At 46.7% G+C, this 27,057-nt stretch overlaps 1 protein-coding gene across 1 annotated transcript in view; it reads left to right on the top strand.

The window, feature by feature from the left end:
* SLCO3A1 (solute carrier organic anion transporter family member 3A1) overlaps positions 1-27,057 on the top strand; it is a 301,208-nt gene that overhangs the window by 42,781 nt on the left and 231,370 nt on the right. Inside the window, exon 2 of the mRNA XM_036841983.1 lies at positions 19,479-19,944. Within this exon, the coding sequence (XP_036697878.1) occupies positions 19,479-19,944 (466 nt within the window). The remainder of the gene's footprint in view (positions 1-19,478; positions 19,945-27,057) is intronic.

Below are 27,057 nucleotides of genomic sequence, written 5' to 3' on the forward strand. Positions count from 1 at the left end.
AGTTGGATGTGACCGCTAATCTTTTATCCTGGTTTTTACATTCTTTGGATCACAATAAACAATCAACAGCCTTCAAATGATTCAAATGATTCCGTTTCCTTCCTCCTGGCTCTTTAGACTCTGTTGCAAGCAGTTTTCTCTGCTGATGCAAACGCCGGGACTGTCATCTTGATAAAGCCAATCTCCCTGGACACTGGTGGCCGAGTGGATGGGTTTGTTCCTGTGTGCCAAGCTGAATCTACCCTGCAGCCCAGGCTCTGGCAGCAGGGTCCCAAAAGCAGTGTCGGAACTGGATGTCCAGGGCCTGCAATTGCAAGGCCATCTCTTCTGTTTTCTGACCTGTCGAGGCATCCTGCGGTGGTTGACATGTCAGCTGTGGGAGCTGTAACTGCTGGGCAAAGCCAGGTGTGTTTGAGTGCACGAGAGTCTTCGCTCTAGACGCACAGAGTTTTCTGAGTCGAAATGGAATGAGAGGCAGAAAGCACACGCTCAAGGTTTATTTCCGAAGCTCTTGGCTTGCGTGAGGGTGTCTCTTTCAACACATCTTATTTTCTAAGCATGAAGTCAAAGGGAGATAACGTGACCCAGTTAACATAATAGGGCTCCAGCACGTCCCAGGGGAGGCATCTGCTGACCATCCTTCATACACAAAGCTCCCTGCTCAAGAGCAGAGCCCTGACCCTGGGTCAAGAGTGCTCATAGCAACATGCTGTCAGCTCTCTGGTCCCAAGTGAGGTACTAGCCACTTTCTTACCGAAACGACAGATATACTGCCCTGTATGTCATCCCACCGAAGAGGCAATGCCTCTGTTCTAGAAAGTGGAGATTGCAGTCTTTACAGAATGCATTTTCTTGTACGTTTGGTAACATTTCTAATACCAGCTTAGACCTGCATGTCTATGCAGTTTCCCCAAACAGGGTGTCTCTCCTGGCCTCTAGCTTTTATTAGATACAAACTATCTCATTTCCATAATTGTTCTCCTTGTCGGGTCTGGCTGTATTATTCCCTGGCCCTCAGAACCATTTGGGTCTCTTCTCAAAGGTCCAAGAAGGCTGTACTCACTTCCTCATTTCCAGCTGATCTGGAAAAATTCAGCTAAAGGAATTTGATATTTAGATCCACAGGATCCTAGCGTTTTACTCAGGGGGTTGGGGTCCTCTTCTCCATGCCTTCATCATGAGACCCCCCCAGCGCATGCATGCTCGGGGGGGTGATATCACCCCTAGTGGAGGGAAAATTGCTTCTTTTGGGGCAGGGGCGCAAAAACATTATTGCTCTTTTTATGTATAAAGCATAGATATACACACAACATATAAGCAGATATGTATAATGACTGTGGTATTAAAATATCACGGTTGGGCCAATTAGGAAGAAATGTCTAAAAAGGCTCTTGGGTGTGTGATAATGAAAAAAGGTTGAAAAACACTGCTCTAAAGTTTTCCTCATGATGCCTCCTTTTCCCTACTCACAAAAAGTAATGCTTAAAAGGGGACCCTTTGCTCTCCACTTGGGGTAAAGTCATTGCTAGATATAGTTCTGGAAGTAGGGAAAGGCTACTGTGTTTCCAGCTGAAGAGTTATTTAGAACGCTTTTAGGGAAAGTCATGCCGGAGTTTTAAATAACAAAGGAATTGCCTGCAGAGATTTCAAAATTCCAACTGCTGGACCCCACCCCAAATGTACCCCAGAATCTTCTGGAACTCTGGACATCACTTGGGTGATTCCTAAATAGTCACACCCACATGAACTCCACAACTGCTGATGTAGATAGAAGAAGAGAAAGTGGGTTAGATTAGAAGCTGGCCCAGGGTCAGAGAGTGAACTGTTACATAGGTCTGTTGCTCACCACCTCTCCTCACCTCTGCGCTTTGGCAAACTGGATGGTGTAACCAAAATTCAGCCTCTGTACACTGGTACCAAATTGAATCTTGGAGACTGAGTTTTGGATGAAGTAGAAAAGAATAGCTTTATTGCTTTGCCAGACAAAAGGGACCACAGCGGGTTAATGCCCTCAAAACAGTGCCTGCCGACCTGGAGGGGGTAGTGAGGAGTTTTATAGTAATGGTTCAAAGAGGGCGTGATCAGCTCGTGGACATTCTTCTGATTGGTTGGTGGTGAGGTAAGTGGGAATCAGCGTCATCAACCTTCTGGTTCCAACCGGTCTGGAGTCTACCTGCTTGTGGGCAGCATACAGTTAACTTCTTCCACCTGGTGGGAGTTTTAGTTCTGCAGAAGAGCTCAAAGATACTGTTATGTATATCCCTTGAGGAGGAACCCGGACCCTGCCCAAAGGCTGCACTATTGTTTCTTGACTGTTCCTCTCTTGTCTCTGCCTCCCCTCCCCCTGATTAGCAGCTGTTTGAACCTGCCCTTTGGAACTCAGGAAAGGTCATGGAGGCTGCATGAAGCCTATTTCCTACAAACAAGAAGTGGGGGACACAGAACGGCTTTTGTGCCCAGGAGCCCCACAGGGTCCTGCTCAGTTTCAATGGTGCATAGTTCACCAAACATACCCCAGCCTTTTCCACCTCCTTGCATTTGCATGGAAGGCTCTCTCCACTCGGATTCCCCTTTCTTTCATCTTAACCTATCAACATTTTACTTGTTCTTTAAGACCTAGCTCCAAAGATTCCTCTTGCAGGAAGTCTTTCATGAACCTCCCCAATCCACCCCCATTTTCTTATTGCACTTACCACATGCTGCCTTCCATTTTGGCTATTTGTACACATTGTCTTATTTTTCCATTTTACTGAGGTATAGTTTATATACCATAAAATCCATCCATTCTAAGTGTACAATTCAGTGATTTTTAGTAGATTTATAAAGTTGTGCAACCATCCCCACAATCCAGTTTAAGAATTTTTTCATCCCTCCAGGAAGTTTGCTCATGCCTATTTGCAGTCAGGCCCCACCCTACCCCCAGCCCCAGGCAACCTGCTTTCATTCTCTATGGGTTTGCCTTTTCTAGATATTTCAAATACATGGAATAATACAATATATAATCTTTTTCATCTGAATTCTTTCAATTAGCGTAATTTTTTTGAGGTTAATTTATGTTGTAGCATGTATTGGTAGTTAGTTCCATTTCACTTCCAAATACTATTCCTTGATGTTGTAATGTAGTGGATATTAGATTAACTGGCTTGGATTAGTATCGTATTTATGGATATACCACATTTTGTTTTTTCATTGACCATTGGTGGACATTTGGGTTGTTTCCAGTTTGGGGTTATTATGAATAATGCTATTTGCAGTCTTTCTATAGACATATGTTTTCAATTCTCTTGCGTAGAATTGCGGGTGGAATTGCTGGGTCATGTGGTAAATTTTTATGTTATTGGAGTATAGTGGATTTACAAAGTTGTGTTAGTTTCAGGTGTACAGCAAAGTGATTCACTTATACATACATATATATCTATTTTTTTCAGATTCTTTTCCCTTATAGGTTATTACAAGATAGTGAGTAGTTCCCTGTGCTATACAGTAGATCCTTGTTGTTTATTTTATATACGGTAGTGTGTATATGTTAATCCCAAACTCCCAATTTATCCCTCCCCCCACCTTTCCCCTTTGGTAACCATAAGTTTGTTTTCTATTCCTGTGGGTGTATTTCTGTTTTGTATATAAGTTCATTTGTATCATTTTTTTTGTTTTTTTAGATTCCACATGTAAGTGATATCATATGATATTTGTCTTTCTCTGACTTACTTCACTGAGTATGATAAGTGAATCTCTAGGTCCATCCATGTTGCTACAAATGGCATTATTTCATTATTTTCTTATGGCTGAGTAATATTCCATTGTGTATATATATATATATACACCTCATCTTCTTTATCCATTCATCTGTCCATGGACATTTAGGTTGCTTCCATGTCCTGGCTATTGTAAATAGTGCTGCAATGAACATTGTGGTGCATGTATCTTTTTGAATTATGGTTTTCTCCAGATATATGACTAGGAGTGGGATTATAGGATCATATGACAGCTCTAGTTTTAGTTTTTAAAGGAGCCTTGATACTGTTCTCCTTATTGGCTGTATCAATTTACATTCATGTGGTAAATTTATATACAGCTTTTTAAGAAACTGCCCAGTTGTTTTTCAAAGTGGCTGTAACCATTTCATCTTTTCATTCCTACCAGCCTCAAATGAGGCTTCCAGTTTCCCCACATCCACGTGAATGCTTCGTATTGTCTGTATTTTTTTATTACACCCATTCTAGCGGGCGGGTAGTGGTAACTTGTGATTTTTATTTGCATTTCCCTAAAGACTAATGATGCTGAGTATCTTTTCAAATGCTTATATATTAATTTACCTTTCAGTTCACTGATTATTTCTTCTGACATCTCCCATCTGATATTGAGCCTCTCTAGTGAGTTTTTAATTTCAGTCATACTTTTCAACTTCAGAATTTCTATTTTTTCTGTTCTTCTTGTTGTTGGTACAATACCTATGTCTTTATTCAGATTCTGTATTCATTGGATTATTATCATATTATTTAAATTTTAAACATAAGTTTCTCTAGTGTTTTGAACATATTTATATTAGGTGCTTTGAGCCTTTGTCTGTTATGTCCAACATTGGGACCCACTTTGAGACAACTTCTATTGACTACTTTTTTTCCCCTGAGAAAGGAAAGACCATGCTTTCCTGTTTGTGTTTTGCACGACTTAATTTTTTGTTGAAAATTGAGCGTATTAGATAATATACTCTAGCAACTCTGGCTTCAGTTTTCTGTACACCTCCCCCCCCCACTCCCACCTGAGGTTTGTTTTCACTGCTGTTTAATTACGTGCCTAGACTGAATCTGTGGAATCTGTCTCTCTCATGGAGTGTGGTCATGGATATCTTGACTCAGTTTTTTGTTTTTAATTCTCGTGTGTGTGTGTGTGTGTTTCATGTTTTAAATTCTTGTTTTTATTTGTAAGCCTTTCTTCCTGGGGGTCACCTCTGTGTCTGCATAGTCAATGATTGGTCAGAGTTTGAGTTCAAATGCCTCAAGCATTAAGGTTTTATTCAAACTTAAGGCAGCTTTTATGTCTTCCCAGCTTTTACTTTCTTCTGGGCCTTTTGGCATCTCCTTTGCCTATGTACACAGGCGCACAGTCAGGCAGGAATGGGTAGAGAAAGTGGACCCTCTCTGGTCTCTTTTCCACTTGTGCATGGCCTTACAGTCAACCAGAGATCTGTGGCGAGCTTATCAAGGACCCTGTGGCTGATCTTCCTGTTACATTTCTGTATAGTTTGCCAGTCTGTTGCTTGCCCCAGCCAGCACCGTGACCTCCGAGTAGCTGAAGTGGACTCCCCTGTTCATTTGCCATTGGGATTGCTATTCTTACCTACAGCACCACGGAGTGTGGGGTTTTTCACATCCACTGCAAATCAAGTGGGCTCCCTCCAGCCACAAGGCTGCTGGTTTGCAAGGCCAGCCCACCTGGTAGAGCAACTGGGCCAACCAACATGGGAGGGGCATGGGAGGGAGGGAAAGAACCCAGTTCCCCACTGTTCTTACCAGAGGCTCAGAAGTTTTTCTTGAATAAATGCTCCTCAATTTGTTGTATGTTTTAGTCAATTTCCAGAGTCTTGAAATAGTTGTTTTCGACAATTTTGTCTAGTTTTCTCACTGTTCTTTGAGGAGAGAATTTGTCAAGTTACTCACACTGCTATTCTCTCCCCATTGTCTTTTCCCATCTTTTAGATGGGAAAAATCCTGTGTATTTAAAGGTATGGACTCTGACACCAGACCGCCTGGGCTTTCATTGGTGCTGCCATTTACTACCTGGAAGAACTTGGGCAAATTGCTTAACCTCTGGGCCTCTGCTTTCTGTAAAATGGGGATAATAATAATACCTACCTAATGGAATTGTTGTGCGAATGAAATGGATTAATACACATAGAGTAATAGGAGCAGTGCTTGGCACACTGTAAGTGCTATAAAATGTTAGCTTTTGTTGTTATTTCAGGGAGGGCGGGGACTTCTCTAGGACTTTAGGTCCCATATCCTTGGCCTAGTACCTTGCACATAGTCAGCCCCTCTGACCCTCAGATCATCTATACTAAGTGATGCTTGATGTGTAGAGGAAATGAGGGCAGTTCTCAGAGTAACCTCAGGTGTGAGGAGGAAAGACTGCGTGGGACCCAAGGAACAGATGGCTTTGTGCCTTGTTGAGGCCAAATGTTGTTCAGTCTTTGTCTTGGGCTCATGTGTATTTGTCCTCCCAGCCCCAGGAACTGCCTAAAATGTCCAAGCGCTACTCATGTACCATATTGAGTTGGAGACCAGGTCTGCACAGTCGTGTTTCCAAGCAGTTAATTAGCACAGTTCCCACATTTCAGAAGTTTCCTCACAGCACACAGCTCTAGGAGTGGACAGAGCAGCTTGGCCATGCTGCTTATTTAGGTACTTGCACAAAGGGAAGGACCACTGGGGAGCTGCAGGACGGCAGGAGAGCTTACGGTGTGTGTTTACCAACTCAGGTTGCTGTGCGCCTGTGCAGAGCCATCATGCCCGTGGGGAATTGGTATTGTTGCCTCCAGTGGACACAAGTGGGGTGAATGGAATACGGGCTGAGTTCAGTCCCCGCTCACCACTTGGTGGGTCACCTTTGAGCAGGACAGCTGTACGTAGTGACCTGGCTTAGCCACCATGAGCCCTACTCAGTGCTCAGGAGCAGGGCCACAGACATGATAAGACAGCCCTTGCTCTCAAGGAGTTTCATCCTTCATGAGGGATGCTAGACAGGCCAAAATAATCATGGCCAGGGAGAAGGTGAAGGCAGGGGCGTTCTCGGAGGAGGTGTCATTTGAAATGCCTGCTGCTGGGTAAGTAGGGGTTTCTGAGGTGAGTGGCATGGGATGGATAGTATTTGCCCATTTGAGGGCCAGGGGATGAGAAAGATCCAGGCCAGTGTAGGAAAGTGCAAGGAGGGATTCTTGCAGGAGGCTGACCTAGACGCAGAATGCGGCCAGATCTTGGTGGGTCTGGCAGTCCAAGCCAAGGAGCTTGGGCTTTTCTAGTTGGCAGTGGGCATCACTGGAGAGTTTTATGTAGAGAATTAACTGGGGATGGATTGAATGAGGTGAGACAGGAAAGAGGACAGCGGCCAATGCAAATGCACTTGGGAGAATTTGGGGAAGAAGAGGGAATGAGCAACAGAACTGAGACCAGCGGGGTCTGGAGGAGGGAGTGGGAGGAGGGGGAGGGAGAGGAGGAGGAGCAGAGGCCAGTGGGATGTGGTACCGAGGAGGACTGTCAGGTTTCTGGGACCTGGGACTGTGCAAATGCCAGTGAAGTACTGATGTTTATGGAGGGAGGGGTCAGAGGGGCTGGGTGCCCTGAGCTGAGAGGGGGCAGAATTCTGTGTTGGGACCTGTGTAGGCTGGGGGCATTGACCATCTGGGGCTGCAGGCAGGGATTGGGTGTCATCAGCATGTGGGAAATGGAGAATGTGTGGATCCCACCCCCCCCATGAGAATAGTACAGTGACTCCAGAACCATCAGATGTGACCTTGGAGAATCCTGGCCAAGAGACGAGGAGGAGGCAAGGGAGGAGGAGCGTGGAGGGCAGCTAAGCTGTGCGTGTCATGAGACAGGGGTCGGCTATGTCAGAAATCAGAGAGACCCGGTATGAGAAGGGCAGGAAAATAACACTCACATTTAAGATGTAGGAGCTCATTGGGAAGCTTTATCAGGAGCAGCTTCCACGGCCCTAGGAGAGTCGGGAAGCCCCATTGCTCTGCATTGACTCGAGCGTGGAAAACAGGGTCGTCTACCCGGCAAACATGGACTTTCTTTGTGACCTTGATGGAAGGAAAGATGAACGGCAGTGACCAGAAAGGTGATTTTAAGTTGTGGTTTTTAACATGGATGGGCATTGGGCAAGCTTGAGGATAGAATGGAGATGGAGCCAGTGGAGGGGGAAGAGACAGAAAAGAGGGCACAACGTGGTGGAGGAAGGTCTTCAGGCGACCAAAAGGGATGGGTAGGCAGAGGGGGCTGTGCGGAACGGAAGGAGGCAGCTCTGGGTGGAGCTAAAGTGGGTGCCCTGCAGTGCCTTCCCTCCCTTCCAGCTTCTTTCTCCGAGTAGGCTCCCACTTCTGAATCCAGCAGGAAGAGGTTCTGTTGTCACATCCACACTTACGTCAGCTTCTCTAGTTCTTTGATCAGTTACAGGTACCCCTTTGGGTACTTCGTTTACGTATTGGTACAGCATTGTTAGCTCCTTGAACAAGGTCACATGCATCCAACAAGCAGGAGACTGTTTTACTCAGGGGGGAGTGAGGCCAAGTAGTGCTGAGTACTTTTCTTCTAACATGGGGGGGACAGAACTGGACTCAGCATCAGGAGGCATTGCTGTCACTTACAGGTGTGTGATCCTGGTCTAATTACCTCACTGCTCTGGGCTCCTGGGTCCTCCCAGTAAAATATGGGGAAGGGGCTAGATCATCCTCAACATCCACTTTGGCAGTAACGTCTGTTGTTCCTGCGATCCATGACTGTGTGTCTTAGGTGAAGTTTGAGGCTGTTTTGTGCCTGAGATGCACTGAAATAACAGTGGAAGGATCTACAGTTGGATTTGAGCAGTGAGCTGGTGTGAGCAGGTCAGGGAAGATGAACTCTTAAGGTGTGTGGCTGTTTCCTTCATTGCTCTGACACCAAAACTGGACTTTCTTAGTCTTTTGTTTAATGCACATGAGCAGGCACTGTTTTGTTCTGACCCCTGTTTATCTTACACCTGGATGCACAAGCTTTGGCAACCATATTGTTTTCTTATCAGCTTATCTGGGCGATTCATTTCTAAGAGAGGATATAATTAGGTGGAAGTAGATTATCTTGGTACTTAGGACTTAACCCTACCTGTCTGGTGGTTTGCTCTTGAGGAGTTATATATAATGGCTTTGTACACTGTCCTGGTAGAAGCAGTTTATATGTAGCATACTCCTGTGGAATTACAAGTAAAATCGGGAGACCAGGAAGAAAAAGAAATGAAATGCTTAAGTGCAGCCCTGGCATCCCCCACCATTATTGCTCTAGCATGGCTGCAGGCTTGAGTCAGAGATTCCTGGGAAGCAAAGCAAAAAGGGAAACACAGCTATAATCATACTGTTTAATAGCCTTTGGTTAGGGGTAGCTGCCGGCGGGGGGAGGGAGGGACGATGATAAAATTAGTTCCTAGGAAAAGCAGAGCTTTTTCTAGTACTTAATTAAAAACATTTCCCATATCAGCCTTAACTTAGTGTTTCTGAAAGTATATATATTTTTTCTCAAGGGAAGCACAGGATTTGAAAAAAGAAGGCTCTATAGTCAGGAGAGTTTCAGGAAATATATATCAATATTTTGATGGATGATTAACAATGAATATTATCATTTGGAAATCTCTCATAAGTCTTGTAAAGAAACCTGTTTATCTTCGTTCAACAGAATTTTCAAAATTATCTATGACTTCATAATGCTTTTCCTGCCTGCATAGCTTTTAACAATAAGTTTTTTGTTTTTTTTTTTAAACAGCAACTTTGCTGCTAGAGCCCGTTAGCCTTTGCCACCTGGGTCAGGGGAACCTCACCGAGGCAGGAAGCGTATTGCTTGGTCACTCAGGTATGGGGTCAGTGGAACTGGGCTTCAGTCCTTGCCCCTCTGCTCACCAGCTGCGTGGCTATTATCGCGCTAGTCATCTTCTCCAGCCTCAGGTTTCTCATCCGTAAAACTGGATAATAATATGACCTACCTCCTGGAATCATCGTGTGGAATAAATATGTCAATAGATGTAAAACCCTCAGGACCGTCCCTGGATAAGTAACTAATACGTGTTCTTTTGCTTGTAAGGAATATTGTCCCCATTCCGGAGGGCACCCTGCCCTGATGCCACGTCGCTCCCACGTGACTGGGTACTAACTCTAGTGCTTCTTTGGGTACTGACTGTACTTCTCTTTATTCTGGCAGAGAGCAGCTCTATTGGCCCTTTGTGATAATTGCCTATTTTCATAGTTGTCTTCTCTATTATACTATGAGCTGGTTAAGGACACCTGCAGCCCCGGAATTAGAGCTTGGCATGGCTACTCAATCTGGGGTTTTCAGTCCTTCTGACAGTGTAAGCCCGGGCCCTAGGGCATATAGAGAGTCTGATTCAGTGAAAACAGCTCTGCCTGGGGAGTGTGTGTGTGTGTACATTGTTAGTGTGTTAGATGGAAATCTCTTAAGACTCTGGTCCTCTGTACATTTTTGTTGAATGCTGAGGAAATCATTTAAGTCCTATTGTTCTTGAAGTTTCTCTAATAAAAGAGACCTGGCACCACATAAATTGTGAATTGAAAGAATGGTCTCAATTCCTGTGAAAGGTACTCAACACAGACTATTAATAATAGGACCGATGCAAAAATTTCTGGTAGAGCCTTTACAGCTCAGTCACTGAGTGGAAGAAAATTCTATTATCTGTACCCAGCAGGGACGGAGAATCCTTGTTTTTCTATGATGGACCACTGAGCTATAGAGAAAAATCAATGACAAGATTCATAAGCAGGAAGAAAATTTAGAGATTTTTTTTTTTAAAGAAGAGGATCATAAAACTTTACACATTCTCTTAGAATTAAATGAACATAAGATTTCACTAAATATAAGGAATAATAATAAAAAAAAAGATGCCTCTGTTGTACTTTAGGGCTATTTAGGGAAGAGAGTAGAAGAGAGAAACTAAGAAACAGGTTACAGAGGGGAAAATGGTCTGAGAAAGATGCAAATAATGCACAAGGATGCAGGAAATGACTGAGAAGAAGTCTCAGAGACGCAGACGAATGAGGCCTTTCTAAGGAAAGAGTGTCCAAGATTCTGACTCTCAGACAGCAGGGTGACCAGAGGGAACGATGGTCTCTTGTTAAAGACCCAGGTGCAGAGAGAACTGGCAGGCTCTCGGGATACTGCTGCGAGGAAGGGTAAGGCCATGTTGCATATTCGCAACCCCAGGCATAGCTGCAGTCACAGTGACATTGTACAGCACGTTTCCTCCTCATCTGTGGCAAGCTTTGAGGGCAGAATCATCACCTCCGCATTACAGATCAGAAAAGGGAGCTGCAGGCATGTTAAATGCGTGGCTCGTGTGTGGCTCTCAAAATCCCTCATGTTTTCCGTCTGCCCCTCTTCTCACCCCTTTACACACACCAATGCCTTTGGCATGGGCTGAAGGCCAGAGTCATGTCTAAAGCAGAGGTTCTCCATGTAATTCTTACTCTGCTTTTTAAGAAAAAGTCGTAAATTTACACCCATTTATTATGTGGTCATAAAACAGGCTAAATCATTCCATCAGAAATAAAGCGACATTGACTGTTTGTCTTCCCTGGCCAACCTGCGAGGCGGGCGGGCAGTCTCTTTGCCACCAGGGCAATTACAGGACTCATTGTTGTGTTGTCCTCTGTTACCTGGCTCTGCAAACCTCAGATCCTGGAATTCACAAATGAATGCCTCGTGCATGCCGTTTCCCCCGTGCCCTAAATGACTGGCTCCAAGGAGCTGCTGTTAAGTGAAAAACAAAACCACACAATGTGTGCCTCCCTCACCTGAAGCAATTGCTGCTGCTGCTGCTTCATCCTGGGGAGATGCTATCTGGGCTTCTGTGGTTGGACCCCTTCCCGCCTTTGCTGCAAGACCACGTCCTGGCACATCAGGCAAGCAATTGAAATGGGCTTGCAACTTCCTTTCATGGGATTAAAAAACAAACTTGCATTGAAGTTGTGCCCGGAATGGCTTTTCCATGGCAGCAACAGGAGTGCTTTGCAAACTTGTTATAAATGGCCAACGTTGTTATTGCCAGACTCAGGAATAAGGCAATTTTCCGAACTGGATTGACGGAGAAGCAAGCAGGAGTTTGGCGATCTGTGGCCCGCGGCCAAATCCAGCCATGGCTTATTTTTTATTTTTATTTTTGAGGTTTTTTTTTTTTTTTTGATGTGGACCTTTTTTAAAGTCTTTATTGAATTTTGTTACAATATTGTTTCTGTTTTATGTTTTGGTTTTTTGGCCACGAGACATGTGGGATCTTAGCTCCTCGACCAGGGATCGAACCCGACCAGGGATCGAACCCGCACCCCCTGCATTGGAAGGCGGAGTCTCAACCACCGGACCACCAGGGAAGTCCCACGGCTTATTTTTGTTAATAAAGTTTTCTTGGAACACAACCGTGGCCATCATTTACATACTGCTTACAGATGCTGCTTTTGTGTTAGGATGACAGAGTTGGAGTTGCTGCAGAGACCAAGTGGCCCAGAAGCCGAAAATATTTACTGTCTGGCTCTTCACAGAAAAAGTGTGCTGATGCCTGTTCAGGAGCCCCAGTAAGGGGACCTCTGGGCCTTTCTTTGACTACAGTTTAATGTGAGGTCGACATCCACACTCTTTCTGCATCTGCTCCCAACAGCGCTGGGCCCCGCTGCCGGGCGAGTTGTTTGAAGGTACAGCTTCCTCCATGTTCCCTGGGCGGCGGCCTGTGGGCTGTGGTGTCCCGTGCCTCTCGGAGCAGAGGGGCTTTTAGATGCAGGTTCTCTGCACTCACGGGCTCTCCCCAGCCTCGCAGCTCCCTCAGCCCTCACATGGGCTCCGGATCGAGGCACGGCAGGCTCCCCAGGGTCCTTTTCGGCTCCAGCTTCCTTGACCCAGGCCTCCCATCAGCCGTGGCTCTGCTGCTGTTTACATCTGAAGCATCACACACAGGCACCCTTCTCTGTGGTTCTGCCAGCACGCCCCTACGTTAGCCTCGTTTCTCACCAGCTCTGCTGAAATAGTTGCCTGGGCAGTTTCTCCTCCCTCCACACTGCGCCACACCTGCCAGGATAGTGTTGCTGAAGGATGGCTCCTGCTCAGGAACCTCCCCTGGCTCCCCAGGGACCCCCAAATCAACCCTCAACCTAGTCTTCAAGGCCGTTTTATCTCCTCATGGTGCTCTGAGGCCAAAAAGGTCTTCCTCCCTTTCCCCAGGGATGCTCTGAATTTCCCCTTTGCCGTTCCTCCCCCCTCACACCGGTCAGAATGGCCATCATCAAAAAATCCACAAACAATAAATGCTGGAGAGGGTGTGGAGAAAAGGGATCCCTCCTGCACTGTTGGTGGGAATGTAAATTGATACAGCCACTATGGAGAACAGTATGGAGGTTCCTTAAAAAACCAAAAACAGAACTACCATACGACCCAGCAATCCCACTTCTGGCAATATATCCGGAGAAAAACATGGTCTGAAAGCATACATGCACCCCAGTGTTCACTGCAGCACTGTTTACAATAGCCAAGACATGGAAGCAACCTAAATGTCCATCAACAGAGGAATGGATAAAGAAGATGTGGTACACATACGCAATGGAATATCACTCGGCCATAAAAAAGAATGAAATAATGCCATTTGCAGCAACATGGATGGATCTAGAGATTGTCATACTCAGTGAAGTCAGACAGAGAAAGAAATATCGTATGATATCACTTATATGTGGAACCTAAAAAGAAATGATACAAATGAACTTATTTACGAAACAGAAACAGACTCACAGACTTAGAGAACCAACTTATGGTTACCAGGGGGGAAGGGTGGGGAGGGGAAGGGTGGAGGGAAGGGATAGTTAGGGAGTTTGGGATTGACATGTACACACTGCTGTATTTAAAGAGGATAACCAACAAGGACCTACTGTACAGCACAGGGAACTCTGCTCAATGTTATGTGGCAGCCTGGATGGGAGGGCAGTTTTGGGGGAGAATGGATACATGTTTGTGTATGGCTGAGTCACTTTGCTGTGCACCTGAAACTGTCACAACATTGTTAATCGGCTATATTCCAATATAAAATGTTTAAAAAAAAAAATGTTGTGGTCCCACCCCCGCTGCCCATCTATTAAGATCTGGTTCATCCTGTTGCATCCCAGATCGATTTTCCTCCGCATGCAGCCAAAGGTGTGTTCTCATTCCCTTGAGCCCCCTGCCACTTTACTGCGTGACCCTGCATAGTAAGCTGTGCTGTTAGGACCCTTTCTGTCTGCCCTCCCCAGGTTGTAAACCCTCACAGGGCAGGGATTCTCTCTCAGCCGTAGTTATATTCCTTGCACCTCCCGCCAAGCAGGCTCTGTGTGGCATCGAATTGGAAGTCACACAGAGCATGCACGCCAGGGATGAGGGCGGCTCTTTTAAGTGTACCTACAGTGCGCCAGCTGCTGAATCACGACCTCATGATGCATGTATTGTTATCCTCACCGCACAGGTGCAGAAACAGCTCAGAACGATTGACGTGGCCAAGCGCTCTCAAAGCCAGATTTGAACTTGAGGCTCCGGTGCTCCAGCGCCACGTGGATAGGACCAGGGTGCAATGTTGTAACCACCCCTGCACACTCAGCCCCTGTGCAGGGGCTATACCAGGAGTCTCTGCACACACACACCTCTGCCTGCCTGTGTATTAGAATCACCTGGGAGCTTGGAAAATACTCATGCCCAGGCCCAGCTCTCACACATGATATCGCAGTCCTGGTGGTGGTGGGCTGGGCATGGGGGGGCGGTGCTGGTGTGTTTTTCCAGGTGATTCTAGTCTAGTCCCCACTCCCTGAGCCAGAATAAGAAAATAGACTGTGGGAGGGCTCACGAGGGCAATTCTGAGCTTCAGCTGCTGCTCCAAGAGGTTGGCTGCTTCTTCCGTGAGTCCCTGATAACCTTGGCCCTTTCAGAGGTGAGGAAAGGCCCGTCTGTCCCTGGCCCTGGTCTCTGGGTGCCTCCTGTCTCACAGCATGTCCGCAGGTCTCCCTTTTGGGCTGGGCCCCCATCTCGGCAGATGACCGGAGTGTGCACCTCAGACTCCCTAAGAGGTGAGCCTCCCCCAGATGCCACCCAGCTTTCCCATAGAGAAGAGACTGGACGTGAATTGGAAATGAGGGAGTGCTTTTAATTGGCATCTAATTAAAAAAAAAACCAAAAAACAAGCTCTTTAAGCTTGAGGGGAGACAGGTTTGTTGAGGATGGAGAGCCCAGTGGTGCAGTGGTTCTCAAAGTCTGGTCCCCAGATCAGCAGCATCCACATCACGTGGGAGCTTGTTAGAAATGTAAATTCCCAGACACAGCCCAGATGCACTGAATCAGAGACTCTGAGGTTGGGGGTCCAGCAGTCCGATACCCTCCAGGTGATTTTGCTGCCAGTGAAGGTTGAGAACCATAGCTCTCGATTGATGGTGAGTGTGTGTGTGGACAACTGAAATGTCAGTGGTGTTCACCTGAAATGTCAGTGGTGTTCACCCCTCCCCAACTCTGGGCACCAGAGACCCCCGGGGGGTTTTTACAAAACCTTGGACTCCTGGGCCTCATCTCAGGGTTTGGGAATCTATATTTTTAACAAGTGCTCCAGGAGATTCTGAAATGCAGGTGGGTTTTTTTGTTTTGTTTTGTTTTTGAATTGTGGTAGCAGAAACCTGATAAATATTGCATTCTTTTAATAATAACTTTGTATCTACTTGGTGCAAGGTGAGGACAGTTCCTCTTTTCTTTTCCTCCTGGAGTTGCGGCTCCTTCGTGTCTAATTATCAAGACATTTCCATCAGTCCTGTTACCCGTTAAGCACAGACAGCCGTTGCCGTTAGCAGGCATCTTCCTCATTGCTGGATCGTTCATTGCCATGTAAAAGCCGCAAGTGGGTTTATGGCCTCATGCCTACTTAATTAGTCCAGCTTCTCCAAATTGTGTTTTAAGTGAGTGAAGACATTAGCCTCTGATCTAATTGATCCACAAAGCATCTTTTCAGAATGTTTGTGTAGCTTAACTCTGGAGCCAGAGAGGTGTCCCTGAGGCTTTCAAGAGGCCACGGGGTCAAGGAGGTAAGGACCGTACTACTCCTGTGACCCTTGTGTGTCGCTCTGCAAAGAGCAGTTTTGATTCAGGACAAGAGCGGCAGGCATAGGCCCCTGCCCTCTCTAGAAGAGCGGATTCTTTTTGTTTTGCCCGCAGCTGCCTCTCTCCTCACCATCCTTATGTCATCATAAATGTCCACACCTGTGTGATATTTTATGACAGGGTACACCTGCTGGAACGGAGCAGTTGTCGTGTTTCAGATCTGCCTAGTACGGATGTCGTGAAGCCTTGTGACAGAAATGAAATATGACTTCTGCTCCATTTCTGCCACCCTTCCTCCCACTGCCGTTGCCCTTTTACTCCCGAGGTGGAGGTCACCAGGCTGCAGACCTGCCAGCCTGCTCGAGGTGACTCTGGTGAACCCAGGGGACCCTGCCCACGTGCGTCCACTTCTGCATCTGGCTTCTTTTAGGCATCTCTCAAGTCCCGTCATCAAGGCCTGAGTTAACCCCCCAGGCCCCCCCCCCCACCTCTCAGGCAGTCAGGCTGTCTGCCTTTGTTCTTCCACACGGCGTTACCTATTATAAGCCTCTGTTAGAGCATTTATTCCATCGAGCTTGTTTGTGTTACGAAGGAAAGAAGGGACTAAATGAAACCTTTGTTTTCACTTGCCCAGACCTTTCGGAAGGATCTCTGGGAGAGTTTGAAAGCCATTTTAATGGGACCAGGACTCGCTAAACTTCTTTTCTCGACAATGGCCAGTACTTGGTGCTTGAAAAATAATTAACTAGGGCTGCATGAGTTGTGAGCTGGTCTTGACTTGGTTAGAAGCACAGTGGAAACAGGAATCAGAATCGGAATGCCGGTGATCGAGGGCAACACAGATGTCCCATCCTTGGTCATGATCGGGGACCTGTACCAGTGTTGAGTACTGCCCTGCAGAGCTCACCCCCAGGCCCAGTGCTGATGGAAAGGCTGCAGTAGTTTGTGTTGTTGTGTTAGCGCTGTGCTAACCCACATAGAATCACCTGGGGGGGCTTTAACAACATCCCAGCACCCAGGTTGCCCTGGCTTAGAAACTCACAGAGGGACCAGGCATCTGAAATTTTTTTTTTTTAAATAAACTCTTTTATGTCACTTACATGAATTTTTCTTTTAATTAATTAATTTATTTATTTATTTTGGCTGTGTTGGGTCTTCGTTTCTGTGCGAGGGCCTTCTCCAGTTGCGGTGAGCGGGGGCCACTCTTCATCGCGGTGCGCGGGCCTCTCGTTGTCGCGGCCTCTCTTGTTGCGGAGCACAGGCTCCAGACGTGCAGGCTCAGTAGTTGTGGCTCACGAGGGTAGCCGCTCCGCGGCATGTGGGATCTTCCCAGACCAGGGCTCGAACCCGTGTCCCCTGCATTAGCAGGCAGATTCTCAACCACTGCGCCACCAGGGAAGCCCCATCTGAAATTTTTAATGCTTTCCCAAGTGCATCCAATCTGAAGGTAGCATTGAAAACCCCTGGGTTAAAGGAGTCTGTTTAAATGTGTGGGGTTGAAATGAGGCTACAGGAGTTACTGGGCTAGTGTCTTTTTTTATAATAAAGGTAAATAGAATAGAGGCATGCCAATCAGCACAGGGGTGTGTGTGTGTGTGTGTGTGTGTGTGTGTGTGTGTGTGTGTGTGTGTGTGTGTGTGTGGACATTGCAGAGAGGCTGTGGATGCAGGGATGCTGACACCAGTGCCCATGTTTATACATTTGGAGGAAGGCTAGATCCACTGACTCTTCTTCCTTACTTTCCTTAGCAGCACATGCCCAGTCACTCAGCAGAGGCAGCCAGATCTCCCCAAAGATGTAATGCTGCCTCTTTGATGCTTCTCAGATTTTCCCGTTCATTTCCATTGCCATGGTACTGACCTTTTCTTCTCCCTTCTCTCAATACTAGCCCAGCCTTTTTCTCTGCTGGCATTCACTCCTGCATTCTTCCACTCCATCCATTCTCCACACTCTGACCATACCTGAGTCACTCTCATGTTTTTAGAGCCTTTGCTGTTCCCCATACCCGAGGATAAATGGTGATCATGGCTGTGGATAGCCCTTACCTAGCATTTATACATACATGTGTTTACGCCTGGCACCAGCTCTAAGAGGTAGCGCTCATACCTATTTTACAGATGGGACAGTGAAAGCATGGGGTGACTTGCCCAAGGTCACACAGTCACGATGGCCCCAGGCTTTCTAACCCCAGAGCTTTGGTTCTGCACCCCTCAGCTTCCCCACCTCTCTCGATGCTCTCTGGCCATGTAGGGAAAGGCTGCTCTGTGCTAACAGACTTTTCATACGTTATGTCTAATCTTCGCGTCCATCCTGCCAGGTAGGCATTATTATTCCTCTTTCATGGAAATCAGGGCTTGAAGAGGTTAAGTAACTTGACCAAAGTCACAGAGCTAATTAAGGAAATAATAGGTGCGATTCAAACCCGTTGCTCCTCCCTCCAGGCCCTGCATTCTCTCCACCACACTGCAGGGGATTGTCTGATTCCTTTAGGGTGGCCTCTGTAGCTCTTTATAGTCTGTTGCCAACCCATCTTTTCACTACATATGTTCCATTCCATTATGAAGTCATGCCACCCAACTTTTGCTCACCCTGTTCCTTTTGCCTGGAGTGTTCTTCCCTGCCCAACTAGGACTCCTACGACAGGGACTCCCGTCTTGCTGATAATACCCTGCGTGGAACCTGCAAACAGCAGGACAGGGAGGCCATTTGCATTTTCTCTCCACCTCAAGGAGCCTTAAAATGATGCACCTCCTCTTGACCCTCCTACTGTGATTTTGCATCATGAATGTAACATGTAACCAACATACATGTCTACCTTTCTGCTAGGTGGCATCTTTGAGGCCAGGTGTCCTCCCTTCCTCCTGTTTCTATCTTTTGTGTCTAGGGCATTGTGAAGCCAACAGCAGATGTTCAGTAGATATTTGTTAAACAGGTGAAGGGCAGACAAAGATGCAAAGGTGGGGAAAGTCATCAAACTCTACCACCCGAGGGACCTTGGTGGGGCTAGAGTGCACAGGTCAGGGCTTCAGGGATGTCTTTACCTCTAGGGAAATGTCCACTGTTTAGAAATTTCCAGAAGGAAGCAAAGAACTAATGATTATCCTAATGAGCTAATCTAGCTTGTCCATTTTGCTCCCTTCCCAGGTTTTTGTTTCCTTGTGTTTTTATTTTCTTCAGTATGCTTTGCTAATAACCTCCTGGTAAAAAGCCCGTGGACTCTATATCCTCCAGCATGGACTTCATAAATAAGATGTAGTTGGGAGAAAGCCTGTGAAAGCTGTGGACTTCAGGACTTTCACAGGACTCGTGAGCCTTAAATGGTGGCGGCCGTGGGGATGCAGAGGTCGTTCTTATGCAGTGAGGCAGAATCTTTCAGAATGGAAACAGATGCCAAGGAAAACTTCTTCCCCGATGGAAGTTAATTCTTTAACCATTAAATTAGGGTTATCATACTAAGTAAACGGTTTTTGGACTCTTAAGGTTTAAATCATTTGGCACAGCTGGTAAAAACAAAACAAAACAAAACAAAAAACTGCAAGGCGGGAGGATCCGGGATGGGCAGGTGCGCTGCGCGACGGGAAGGGGGCCTCCCGGGTGGTTTCCATCAGCACTGGCGTTGAGATTGCATTTTGCACCCCACAGGTGAGCGTCCTTACCACCCTGGAGCGGAGGTTCAACCTCCAGAGCGCCGACGTGGGCGTGATCGCCAGCAGCTTCGAGATCGGCAACCTGGCGCTCATCCTCTTCGTGAGCTACTTCGGGGCGCGCGGGCACAGGCCGCGCCTCATCGGCTGCGGAGGCATCGTCATGGCCCTGGGCGCGCTGCTGTCGGCGCTGCCCGAGTTCCTGACCCACCAGTACAAGTACGAGGCGGGCGAGATCCGCTGGGGTGCCGAGGGCCGCGATGTCTGCGCCGCCAACGGCTCGGGCGGGGACCAGGGGCCCGACCCGGACCTCATCTGCCGCAGCCGGACCGCCACCAACATGATGTACTTGCTGCTCATTGGGGCCCAGGTGCTACTGGGCATCGGTGCTACCCCCGTGCAGCCCCTGGGCGTCTCCTACATCGACGACCACGTGCGGAGGAAGGACTCCTCGCTCTACATAGGTAAGGAGCTGCCCCAGAGCCGGGGGCGCGGTTCCCTTTTGGTTGATTCTCTGTGTCAGTAACCAGGGCATGTTAACAAGAGAAGGAAACGTGGGCCCCTGAAGTGTTAATTTTCCCGGAGCACTGATTCTCAGACTTGGATACACATCTCTGGTGTTTTGGAAAATGCTGATGTCTGAGTTGCACCTCCAGAAATTTCGGGGTAGTTGGTCTGGGGTGCATCCTGGGCATGTAGTGTTTAAAAAGCTCCCCAGGTGATTCCAATGTGCAGCAGAATTTGACCTCTGCTGTGCTAGAGCCTCAATAAACCTTGAGTGGGAAGCCACGGTCAGGGGAAGTTTTATGTTTATTTATCTGCCTTTGTGTGTGTGTTTGGACTTCGGGCTATCCGGCATTAGCCACCGAAGAATACTTGGGGATCTACACATTGGAAACCCTGTTTTTAATCATCAAAATGATCTCCTGGTCATTGTCCTGTTGAAGGTCAAAGAGAAAGGGGATTGCATGCCCAGCGTTTGGTATTATTCAAAGTTGGTAACTTTTTGTAATTTTTTTTTTTTTTTCTGTAACGGGGTATGCACTGGAACTGCATATTTGGGAAGAAATAAGGTACATGTGAACTTTGAAAAAATGTTTTGTGCTGTAATGGTTTCTGCTATTTTGTACTGGAAGGATGGAAGCCATTTGCAGGTGTTGGGTTAAGAAACATCCAAGTGGTGAATTACACTTACAGCAAACGTGGCTCCTTCACTGCTTCTAGGCACTGCCGCGTGGTCATTTGTAGGGTGAGGGCTGGCCTGCCGAGCATCTCCATTTCTTGTTTACCAAGTTTAATTTTGCCTCCCACAAGCTGTTGGATTGTATGACGTGCCCCCAGTCACTGGGTGCTAAGCTCTGAAAAAATTATATCCACCCACGGAAGCTTTGTGCTTCCCAAAAGCGGTGTGCCTTGGAGTATAAAGTTAATTATAATATGAAGTTTAGGTTAAAATAGAATTTGATAAGAATTTGTCAAAAAGCTTCCTATCTGCCAAGTTTCCACCATACGCTGCCCAAGCTTTCTGAGACAGGAGGGTTCAGAACAGCTACACACCTGAATGCTAATTTTACTCTGTGACTTTCTGTCCCAACTGTGGTGTAGATGACTTTGTTGAATCAATATGTCGTATGTCTCAGCCCTCTGTGAACAGGCTCTAGGAAAGAAAGGTGGAGAATATGTATCTCCCCATCCAAGGGATGGAGCCCCTGTGGACCTACCTGTGAAACACAAAGTAGAAGAGAAGATTGCTCAGGCCGAAGATGGCTAGCTGCTTCTCCCTGTGGTTAGGGGTTTCCATAATTGTGTGTGAAGGTGGGCACAGTGGGGAGAGGGGTCTAAGGAAATCATTTACATTTTGATGCTTTTAAGGCTTCAGTGAAAGCCCCTCCTTGTGAGTCTGCTGCAGACCAGGACATGGGCCACAGCATGTAGCCAAAAGAGTCTCCCCAGGTCCATCCGGGCCATTGGTCTCTGACCTGACCGATATCACTCTGGGACCCTAGGATAGATATTTTTTGGTAGCAGTAATGGCAAATAGATAAATCAGGGCACATGGAAGGACATGGGGAGTGAAAAGCTGAGTTCTTGTCTCTGATGAGGAAATCAAGTAGAAAAATGTCTCCCCAGAATGCCTCCTGAAGTCACACCAGTGGTAAATCACCTCTGCTTGGGGGCCCCTGCCTGGAACAGCAGGCTCAGAGCCCTCTTCCAGAAGTCCGCCCTGATGAGTTAGGCTGTGGTATTTCCTGGCACTGGATGGGACCTGGTCTGTCGGTACAAAGCTTTAGGACGTGGCCTCATTTTGGTTTTGTGGGAGGTGGAGGCTTGGGCCACAGGGCTGACCATACCAGGCACAGGCCCTTCTCTCTTTCTGAGACCTTGTTTCTGGGATTTACAGTGAGTCTTTGGTAGGAGGAAAGTCTCAACCAGATTTCTAATTGGGCATCCTTTTCCTCTATGATAGTTCAACATTCACAGAGTTGGGAGTGTCTTTTTGTGTGGTGTGTGGGCATCTTGGTGGCATCTGGCCAAATTCCAAAATATGACAGTACAGGACTGTGGAGATGGCCTTCCTGAGTGCTTCTGAACTTGTTTCCTGGGTCTATGTTTACAGGGAGCAACAGAGAGCAAGCTCTCTGCACAGATTGGCCTCAGTAGGTGGCCTTTTATTCCATGCATGGTTTGAATTCTCCAGGAACAATTTAAAAAGACCATGCATATGCAGAGCATAACTGATTCAGTCATTTATTGTACAGGTCATAAAAAGTATTTGTGATCATGAGACTATTTTAGCATTTATCTCCTCTAATAGGGAGCTAGTTTCTGAAGCCACTTAATTTGGCTTCGGGAAGTATTTGGGGGAGCCTGCTGAATGGGATTGGTATGACTTATGGCCTCTTAACTCCCTGCAAGAGAAAGACAGTCTGAAGGGACTGGTGCTGGGACTGTGGGTGTTGATGGTATCCACTGGGGTGGCGTAGCACGTGTGCCCCTTGGTTCCAGCTCTTGCAGAGCTGGTAAGAGAGAGAGGCCCATCTAGCCATCTGATCATATGCCTGACATGTGAGTGTAAACTGGAGATTGAAAGGTTTCTAAATCTTGCCAGTGTGAAGCACAGGTTGTTCACAGCTGCTCCTTTCCTGCGGGTGTAAACAGGGAAGGGGGCGATAACTATGCAGCGCTCTGGCCACAGGCCACTGGTGACAAGCCCTTCCCCTGGGTCACCATCTGGGTGCCTTCGGCACAACTGTGGCCATGTCCTAGACCCCCTACAGCCAGGGGGAAAGGGAAGCATTCCATATTAAATCAAGCTGATATTTTCCACCCAAGTCACTGTTTGCTTCAGCCTCTTGTGGCTGAGTCACTGCCAAACTCCTGGATTCCTTGATGGTCATTCACAAGGGGCTTCTCCTGCTGGCACTGTTCTCTGGCCATTCCTGCCCAGCCTGGGGAGGGAGCCAGGGGAGCTCATTACCAGGGGACAAAACCCAATGAATGGGGACACGGCTCTGCTGGCAGGCTTTTCAGGACCACACAGTGTGGAGCCAAGCCTCACAGCGTGGCTGGACGGTGACCCGTGGGTAGCACGTGGCGTTCCTTCTTCCCAGAGAGACTGATGGAGCAGAGTGGCGGTGGGAACCGTTTGATACGGTGGCGTGAGTGGGGTCCACCAATCGACCCTTTGGGAATTACTCGTGCCGTTAACCCATGTTGTGACCTTCCATGAGCTCAGTTTTCTTAGCTGCCCTGTTTCTCCGAGTTCAAAGCACAGCCGGTTGTATTGTAGGCAAGAGTAAGTAGGCTAATGTAATGGACTCGCTGGGTCCTTTCATTAGATTGCTATGGCAATTGGTTGGTGCCTTGTTTTGTCTTTTTTTTTTTTTTTTTCTTTTTTTCCCTTGGGGAGGAAAAAGCTCCAAATGAGAGTGGTAAGGATATTTTTTAAAAATAACTTTATTTCTAGTTAAAAAGTATTACACGTTCACTGTTGACAACTTTGGAAGTATAGAAAAAGAATCATTGAAGAATAATTACCCTTAGCTTTATGGTTATATAAAATCCTTTTTTCTGCATCGGTATGCTTTTCTACACACACAAAAAATGTGTTTATAATAAATAATGTTTTGCTACTGTATTCCTCTCTTAATATTTCATGAACATTTCCCCATGTCACTAAATATTCTTTGATGATATTCTTTCTGCATACGAATATTCCCTTGTGGATCTATACTGTAATATTTAATGCCCTCTATCATTGAACATGGGTTTGTTTTTTAAATTTTACTGTTATAAACGAAGAAGACAGGTGATCTGTGCTTCTGAAAGGTTAAGTAACTTGTCTAAGATAATGAATGGGGCTGAGCCCCGGGCATGAGAGTGATGTTTCTTCCAGGTACGTCTGGGATCTGTGGCAAGGCTGGGGTGGGTGGGGCTGGGTGCAGAGGGCTGGTGGATGCTCCAGGGGGTCAGGTGCAAGTAGAGGCATTCTGCAAGACAGCCTCAAGTCTTTGGGAAATAGATATCAGAGGAGTCAGGAAGGTGAGAAGAGAGCCGTGTGTCTCAAATCCAAGGGGAGAGGTGCGATGGGAATGGAGAACGGGTGTGAAGGCAGAATAGAGAGTTGGGAGGAGGAAGGAAGGGCAGGAGAAAGAAGAGGGGGCCTGGCTAACAGTTCACATCAGGGTTTCTTGAAGGAGGTTGTGCCCCTGTTTCATGGTGCTTTAAGCAGAGATCAGCACAGATCAGAGCTGGTGGGTTCCGTGTTCTGCTCACCTCTCACCAGAACTGTGGACAGCATACCCTCACTCCGCTGTTCATTCTGTGTGGAATCATGATAGCCATTAGGAAATTGCCCTTATGTTGTGCTGGAAATCTGTCTCCTTACAACTTTCCACGCACTGTCTCTGGTTCTGCCCTCTGGGTCCACTCTGGGGAATTGTGATCCCTCTTCCACGTTTGGTACCTCCACAGCTGGCTGAGCACCAGCCTGTCACGGGCAGGGAAGGTCACCTAAAATTTGACTCTTCTGTGCTGGGACCTCCGTTCCTTACTTGATGCAGTTTCCTGCCACACTCAGCCACCGTTTCCCTCTTTACGAGGGATGCTAAGGCTGGAGGGCTTGTTACTAGGGGACAATAACAGGTGAATGGGGCATGCAGGATTTGGGTACTGTATTGCTTTGCTAGGGCTGCCATAACATAACACCACAGACTGAGTGACTTAAACAATGGAAATTTATTTTCTCACAGTTATGGAGGCTGGAAGTCCAAGATCAAGGTATCAGAGTTGGCTTCCTCTGAGGCCTCTTTCCTTGGCTTGCAGATGGTGCCTTCTCCTCCTGTGTCTTCACATGGTCTTCCTTCTGTGTGCACGTATCGCTGGTGTCTCTTTGTGTGTCCTAATTTCCTCCTCTTATAAGGACACCAGTCAGATTGGATTAGGGTCCACCCATATGATCTTATTTAACCTCGACTACCTCTTTAAGCCCTATTTCCAAGTAAGTCACATGCTGAGGTACTGGGGGTTAGGGCTTATATATATGAATTTTGGGGGGGACATGATTCAACCCATAACAGGTACCAAGAGGACCAATATCAAACAAGCTGAGACTCCTGCCTCTTTTGTCCTAACTTTTCTATAAGGAACTTCATTGTCATGTTTGTTTGTTTTTTCCAAGTACTCAAGGAATTATTAGAGGATGTAGTTTTTTAAAATTTTTTATTTTGGCACAATTATAGAATCACAAGTTGCTGCAAAATACAGGGAAGTTCCCCGTACCCCTCATCCATTTTCCCGCAATGGTAACATCTTGCATCACTGTAGTACAGTATCAAAACCGGGCAATGGGGCTTCCCTGGTGGCACAGTGGTTAAGAATCCGCCTGCCAATGCAGGGGACATGGGTTCGAGCCCTGGTGCAGGAAGATCCCACATGCTGTGGAGCAACTAAGCCCATGCACCACAACTACTGAGCCTGCAACAAGAGAAGCCACCACAATGAGAAGCCCATGCACCACAACAAAGAGTAGCCCCCGCTAGCCCTAACTAGAGAAAGCCTGCGTGAAGCAACAAAGACCCAATGCCGCCAAAAATAAAAAAATAAATAAATTCAAAACAAAAAACAAAAAAAAATTGGCAATGAGCATGGGGGGTACAATTCATGGGGTTTATTCAGATTTTATCCGTTTTATGTGCACTCATTTGTGTGTTTCTGTGTGTGTATAGTTCTGTGCAGTTTTATTACATGTGGATGATGGTGTTTTAAAAATGCAGAATGGGATCAAGGTGAAAGCAGATTGTGTTGAGTCGTGTGAGTGTTTGGCAGACAGATATACATGTGATACCAACACACACGTGCATACACACACACGGGAAGATATGGAGACAGAGAGGAGGCTGTAGGTAGAGCAGGGGCCAACTAGAAGGAGGGGATTCTTTGAGGACGGCTTCTGCCTTCCCCAGAATGGGATCCTTGCAGGGTACCCAGATACACAGAGCAATTCCTCCCAGTCGGGAGGCACATATATTAGACATGAATGTGTCACACTTTTCTTCGTGTATCACTTGTGTTGAAACCCAGTGGAGACCTCCACATTCAGGTTAATGATGCAAAGAGAATTATTCTCAGATTTCATCTGCCAAATGTTTGTTTAGCACAAAGGTCACTAATACCAGGCAGCAACCAAACAGAACTAAATTTCTCTTCAGAGCCCTGGGAGCCCAGAGTGATTTTGTTTCTGATGAGTTTTTATTTTAACTTGACATTGGGGAAAAATGTGTTTTAACTCTCCAAAGAGTGTGGGTCGGGTATGGATCAAATACACTGTGACTGCAGTTCATCTGAAAAAATAATTAAAAAGCCATCCCTCGTGGGAGCAAGCACAGAAACTTCATTGATATTGAAGTTTCCCTTGTTAATTTCTTTTTTTTTTTTTTTTTGTAAATAAATGAGGCTGTAAAACGTCAATTTGTTTTGTCTGCGTTCCAGTCCCTCTCTCCAGCGGCTGGTCACATGCCATTTTCAGTGTGTTTTAGCAACTTGCTAGGAGACATGCATGTGGCTCTTATCTGGCACTTCCATATTGCCTGGCTGGTGGATGTTTCTCATTCATTTTCACTCACTCATAATTCATGCCCCTTGATTCATGGAATCACTGCTGTGCTCACTGCCTCAGTGACCTTGGGCAAGCCTCTGAGCTTGGGCTCTGGAGTCTGACAGTCTTGAGATTCAAATCCTAGCTCCTCCACAGACCTGCCCACCGGGATTTCAGACACGTTTTCAGTTGACCTGAGCCTGTTTCCTTATCAGTAAAATGAGCCTGGAATCTACCAAGCGAGGCTTTGCCTGGACATTAGGTATCACGTTGTGGTGGAGGTCAATAAACGCTGTCCTGTTCATCTTTGTGGTCGTATCATCTCCATTTCCAAATGTAGAAACGGAGGCAGGAATAAGCGATTGACTTATTTAAATACACGGGCAGGTCTTTTGACAAGAGTGGTTGGATATTGATTTTCAGCCTGTGATGCAATCCATCCAGTAGATCTGAGAAGAGCAACCTCTTCCATCCTGAATTA

This window comes from Balaenoptera musculus, chromosome 2 (assembly GCF_009873245.2).
Source record: "Balaenoptera musculus isolate JJ_BM4_2016_0621 chromosome 2, mBalMus1.pri.v3, whole genome shotgun sequence".
Classification (NCBI taxonomy): Eukaryota; Metazoa; Chordata; class Mammalia; order Artiodactyla; family Balaenopteridae; genus Balaenoptera; species Balaenoptera musculus.